At 41.1% G+C, this 6,562-nt stretch overlaps 1 protein-coding gene across 1 annotated transcript; it reads left to right on the top strand.

Annotated features, from left to right (window-relative positions):
* Nucleotides 1–251: 251 nt before the first annotated feature.
* On the top strand, nt 252–6,344 carry LOC121937875 (dematin-like; the record flags this gene model as incomplete). The annotated part of the gene is made up of 8 exons (XM_042481173.1): nt 252–361; nt 579–684; nt 1,284–1,342; nt 1,427–1,469; nt 1,633–1,640; nt 1,726–1,782; nt 4,032–4,112; nt 4,646–6,344. Coding segments are annotated over 8 exons (578 nt in total), but the record flags the coding sequence as incomplete, so codon positions are not given.
* Between the last annotated feature and the right edge of the window lie 218 nt (nt 6,345–6,562).

The following is a 6,562-nucleotide window of genomic DNA, read 5'->3' as shown; positions in this document are numbered from 1 at the left end:
AAAATGAAGTATATATATATAAATATTTATGTACATGTACTCTCTCCTTGTTTCCTGTCTCCTGTCTCCTTGTCTGCCCCCTCTCCTTGTGTCATCTCTCCTTGCCTCCTCTCCATGTACCCTCTCTCTCTTGTCCCCTCTCCCCTTTCTCCTTGTCTCATGTGTCCTTGTCTCCTCTCCCTGCCTCTTCTCCTTGTCTCCTCTCTCCTCGTCCCCACTGTATTTGTCTCCTCGTCCTCTGGTCCCTGTAGAGAAGGAGTGGAAGAGGAAGGATCAGAGGGATGAAGATGATGAGGAGGACGGCGAGCTAGATGACGAGCTGTGGGGCCTCCGAGCGCTGCAGAGACAAGAGCTCAACAAGGTCACACAGTTTGATTATTAGAACATGTCCCACCATCTGTCTGCCTGTCTCTCTGCACATCATTACAGCGTTTATTTATGATATATTTATAACATCTCTCTGCACATTATTACAGCATTTATACACGTTTATTTATGATATATTTGTAACATCTCTGCACATTATTACAGCGTTTATACACATTTATTTATGACATATTTATAACATCTCTCTGCAGATTCAATCTAATTTGGGAAAAATCATCCTGAAGGAGGAGCTGGAGAAATCTGCTGCTCCTCTGAGGAGGAAAACTCGATCACTGCCCGACCGCAGCCAACACACCGGTACACAGTCAATATTCAATACTCAATATTCAATTCTCAATATTCAATACTCAATATTCAATACTCAATATGCAACTTTCATCAACAACAGATTATTTTATTCATGGCAAATAAAATATTATCAAATAAATTAAAGAAATATTGAAAATAAATAATAATAATGAATACACTAATAACTCTGAATAATTTTGAAATATAATATTCAAAATATAATATAATAAAATGCAATGCAATATAATGCAATATAATTTTTGTTAAGTTACATTTAATTTAATTTACTTTAATTTAATTTCGACACAGATACTTGAACTGAAGGCACTTTAGTGCCATCTGGTGGTCAGTAAGAAAACAGGTTACACAAAGTGACTGAAATTGACATTTTTACTTTGTTTAATGTGTCTGAACAAAATTATTATTCTTTTCAGGTTAAAGTTTTGTATGATTCACTTAACAGTTTCTTCATTAAGAAAAATAAAAGCTTCATAGTGGATCTGTAGGACTTATAGTTTATTAATTAGCTTCAACAGTGAAACGTCAACATTTTTTTATAGAACTGAAATTAATTTTTCGTTATTTAACTGATGTATTTTCTCCTTCAGGGTCCAACGCCTCCAAGTTGGTCTATTTCCCAGCGTCCTCTCGGAGCGGCCTGTCCAGGGTGAGTCCAGCTCCACAGAATCGTCCAATCAGAGCCGAGTTTACTGAGGATGCTGGTGAACGTGTTTGTGTTTGTTTATTTCAGCTGCAGTCGGCAGAGTTCAGCTCCTCAGAGAAAACTCCTGCAGGTCGAGTCACATGATCAATATTCATCACATCTGTAATATTTATACACTTATTGTAGCCTCTTTTGTTGACATGTCAGCTCACAATATTATTATAATTTATTATTATCTGGTGCTCGTCTGCTGTGAGGATGTAAGTAATATTCTCTTCTTCTTCTCTCTGCAGATCTTCAGGTACGGTCTGATTGTCTTTGGTCTTTTTTCAGTCATTAATAAGTGTTGGTGATGCTGATAGTGTTTATGATGATCTCTGTGTCAGAACGGAGACTCGAGGATGGACAGAGGAAACTCTCTTCCCAGCATGTTGGAACATAAGGTGACAAAACTCTGTTTGGTTTAACATGACGCCGCTGAGCTGTAGACACAATGCAAAGTGTGAAATAATGACAATATAAATAAAATAAAATACATATTTTTTTATTTTTTTATCTATCATTTATTAATTTTGAAAAATGATTTAACACAAGACTACTGACCACGACTGGGTTTATTGTCGAATGGTGGAAGGAGCACTTTGAGGAACTCCTGAACCCTTCCTTCATGTTCTCCGTGGAGGAGGCAGAGTCTGAAGACTCGGAGGAACCTTCATCCAGATCCCTGGCAGAGGTCGCTGAGGTAGTCAAAGAGCTGCTCGGTGGCAGGCTAACATAACTGGCACGCCTGTTCAGTGTCGCGTGGAGGTCAAGTACGGTGCCTGTGGAGTGGCAGACCAGGGTGGTGGTTCCCATTTTCAAAAAAGGGACTGGAGTCTATGCTCCAATTATCGGGGTATCGCAAGACTCAGCCTCTCAGACAAAGTCTACTCCAGTTCCATGTGGGCTGGGTTAGGGTTAGGGTTAGGGTTAAGGTTTAGGGGTTACGGTTAGGGGTTTGGGGTTAGGCTGTGTAACAGTGGATCAGCTCTTTACCTTAGCGAGGCTGCTGGATTTGTTGTGGGAGTTTGCTCACCTGGTCTACATGTGCTTTGTGGACTTGGAGTCCCTCGGGGAGTCCTGTGGAAGTACGGGTTGCCGGGGTCGCTGCAATGAGCCATCTGGTCCCTGTATAACCAAAGAGAGAGCTGTGTCCGCACACTCGGCGTAAAGTCACACACGTTCCCAGGTGGTGTTCGTCTCTGCCAGGGTTGTCCCTTGTCTCTGATCCTGCTCGTGATTTTCATGGACAAGGATCTCAAGGTGCAGCCAGGAGGAGGAAGGGGTCTGGTTTATGGACATCAGAATTGCGTCTCTGCTTTTTGTGGATGACATGGATCTGTTGGCTCCATCACACTGTGACCTCCCAGCATGCACTGGGGCGGTTTGTAGCTGAGTGTGAAGCGGTCAGGATGAGAGTCAGCACCTCCAAATCTGAGGCTGCGGTTCTCTGCCGGAAAGTGGTGGACTGTCCCCTCTGGAGGGAGTCGCTGCCCTAAGCGAAGGAGTTCAGGTATCTCGGGATCTTGTTCAGGAGTGAGGGTAGAACGGAGTGTGAGACGGTTTGGTGCGGCGTCTGCAGTGATGCAGGAGTTGCATCAGACTGTCAGGGTGAAGAAGGAGCTGAGCTGGAGGGCGAAGCTCTTCGATTTATGAGTCCATCTATGTTCCGACCCTCACCTACGGTCACGAGCTCCGGGTAGTGACCGAAAGAATGAGATCGTGGATACAAGCGTCCGAGATGAGTTTCCTCCGCAGGGCGGCTGGGCTCAGCCTCAGAGATGGGGGGAGGAGCTCGGAGTAGAGCCGCTGCTCCTTCGCATCGAAAGGGGCCAGTCGAGGTGGTTCGGGCATCTGATCAGGAAGCCTCCTGGGCTCCTCCTGCTGGAGGCGTCTGGGCACATCCTACTGGTAGGAGGCCCTGGAGCAGACCCAGAACACCCTGGAGGGATTACAGATCTGGCCTGTAATCCCTCAGAAGGAACCAGAGAGCGTTGGTGGGGAGAGGGACGCCTAGCTTAGCTTAGCTTGTTGCCCACGAGATCCGGCCTCGGATAAACGGATGAAAACGGATGGATTGATGGATAGATGGATGAACTGTTGAGCTAAAGACAATACAAAGTTGGAAATAATGAAATTATGAATAGAAATAAAATATACATAATCTTGTTATTTTTTAATCTTTTAATAATTTTATTTATTTATTTATTTGATGTTACATGAGACTGTTGAGCTGCAGACACAATACACAGTTGGAAATAATGAAAATAGAAATAAAAATAAAATACATTCTTTTAGTATTTTTTAAAATATTCAATTCATTTATTTATGTATTTATTTTTGGTTTAACATGAGACTGTTGAGCTGCAGATGCAGTACAGTTGGAAATATTACATTATGAATATAAAATATGACTTTAAGGATTAGACATGGATGAGCAAACCTGAAGAACGGATCAGTGGTTCGTTTGAAATGTTTGTAAAGATGTGCACGATATTGAACATTATGTCTCATAATTCTCAATGATGATTATATTAACCCCCTAAACCCTACACACTGCAGCTTCAGTTCTCAATTATTATTTTTTTTTCAGATTATTTTTGTAATGATAATCTATTGATTCATTGTTTGATTGATTGGTTGATCTCTGTAGATCTGTCCCTATGATGTGTTGGTGGTGACTCACAGAGGACGGAGCAAACTGCCCCCCGGCGTAGACCGAACCAGGCTGGAGGTAAAACCTAAATCCAGTGATACTCAATGTATGGCCTGCAGGCCAAATCTGGCCCCTGACAGCATACTGGGTGCCCCCCCAACCAAATGTCCCAAAATCCTGGAAATGTTCTACAATTGCAGAAATGTCCTGAAATTATTCTGGAAATGTTCTTTAATCCTAGAAATGTCCTAAAATCTGGGAAAATGTCCCAAAATTCTAGAAACTCTATAATCTGATATGATTTATATCCTGGAAATTTCTTAAAATCTTAAAAATGTCCTAAAATCTGAGAAATGTCCTAAAATCCTATAAATGTATTAAAATCTTAACATTTTCCCAAAATTCTAGAAACATTCTTAAATCCTGGAAATGTCCTAAAATTCTGGAAATGTCCAAAAATTGTAATAAAGTCCTAAAATCCTAGAACTGTCCCACAATCATAGAAACATCCTCAATCTTAGAAATGTTGATGCTAACTGGATGGTATGTGGTACTCTATGTGTCTCTGTCTCTGTGTCTGTCTCTCTCACTGTCTGTCCTTCGTCCTGCAGAGACACCTCTCTCAGGAGGAGTTCTTCAGTGTTTTCGGGATGTCCATCGAGGAGTTCGACAGCCTCTCTCTTTGGAAGAGGAACGACCTGAAGAAAAAAGTCTGTCTCTTCTGATGCCACCGGGACAGCATCTCCCACAACCTCCTGCTCTTCCCAGATCATCGCAGGACCCTGAAACCACACGGACTCATTATTATCGCCACCGCCACCGCCACCGCCACCGCCACCGCCACCGCCACCGCCATCACAGCGACAGCGAGCCCCCAGGTTTAATCCCCGGTGAACTTTGAGTGAGTTTCCTGCTGCAGAGCTTCAGTTTCAGCGTCTGTATTAAAACCAAACCGCAGTGCAAGCACAAAGAGTCAGCCCACAATGTGAAGCTGCAGTCTGGAGCTGCATACTGAAGCTGCAGTCTGAAGCTACAAACTGAAGCTTCAGTTTGTATCTGAAGCTACAAAATGAAGCTTCAGTTTGTATCTGAAGCTACAGTCCTAAGCTTTAGTTTGTACTGAAAGCTGCGGTCTGACACTTAATTTTTTATCAGAAGCTGCAGCCCGAAGCTTCAGTTTGTATCTGAAGCTGCAGTCTTAAGCTACAAACCAAAGCTGCATGCTGAAGCTTTAGTTTGTATCTGAAGCTGCAGTATGCCTCTTGAGAGATGTATTCCTTTAGGGTTGCGAATTTTAAGGACTTTTCTCAACTGATAAATCGATAAAGGTAACAATCGATCAATCGTCATTTGAAAAAAAAAACACAAAAACTTTGCTTATTTCAAACAAAACCAAATTTGTTTTGTCCTCAGTCAAAGCTCACAGAAACATATTGCATATGTTTTGACAGGAGTCTGTAGCCTGTCGATTCATCGATTAAATTTCACATATTCGAGTAAATTCTTAAGGACCGATTAATCAACCATCGATTAATTGTCATCATCCCTAATTTCCATCAGACTGCAGTAAATATGAAATTGCGGAGCTCTAAAAGACAAACATTCCTGCTGACTTGGAGTCCGAATTCGATGCAGATCTGACTGTAGGAACCGAGCTGTCGGCCATCTTTAGAAAGGATCGTTCCTATTGGCTCAGCCAGCTATGATGTCACGACGACAGGGTTTCTCTCGCAGCACGTAAAAAAGAAAAAACTCTGAGACAGTTTGATCACAGTCCGATGTTCAAGATCAACATTTTTTTAAAAATGTGTAAAACAATCAAACAGCTGCTGGGCCTTGGATTTATCCTAAAAATATTTGTCTTATTATGAATTACTTTCCTCATCAGAGTCCAGACCTGTGATGGAAAGTTGTTTAATTTTTCTTCTGCTTTAATTCAGAGTTGATTTGGAAAAAAAATCTCTAAAAATCTGGAAGATGTCACAGCAAAAACAACCTGTGAGGTGGCAGGAAACAGTGATGTGCTGGTAAAAACTGGTCTGGATCAGTCGTCTCGTCGTGCTGTCACATATAATCTAACGCATCTGCAGTTTGCAGAAATAAACAATACCAACATTTCCCTCCAGTGACTTGGCTGATGTGTGACAGTTAAACATGAGTTTAATTCAGACATCAAATCTTTGAAAACCTGGTTGGACATCGGTTTTCTTGTTGTGCCTTTAGATGTCTTTCAAAAGCCATTTAACCCTTTGAAACTGGAGTAAATTGATTTGATTTCTTCAAAAACACTGGGAAAAATGTAATGACCAACTTGGCAAGGAATTTAAAAAAACGTGAATTTTTTTTTTCAAAGGTGACGAAGAAAATTACCTGAAAAATTAAATGAAAATTAGTTTTAAAAAGAGAGTTGACAATTATTTAAAAAAAATTCAATTGACTTTGGAAAATGTCCAGTAATTATATGTGTAAAATTATGTTATAGAATTTGTTTTTAACTTATAATTTGTAATTTTCTGAGCTTTTTTTTT

The sequence above is a fragment of the Plectropomus leopardus genome, unplaced genomic scaffold (genome assembly GCF_008729295.1).
Source record: "Plectropomus leopardus isolate mb unplaced genomic scaffold, YSFRI_Pleo_2.0 unplaced_scaffold27723, whole genome shotgun sequence".
Classification (NCBI taxonomy): domain Eukaryota; kingdom Metazoa; phylum Chordata; class Actinopteri; order Perciformes; family Serranidae; genus Plectropomus; species Plectropomus leopardus.
The sequence above is the reverse complement of the archived record's forward strand: the minus strand, read 5'-3'. Positions and strand labels throughout refer to the sequence as shown.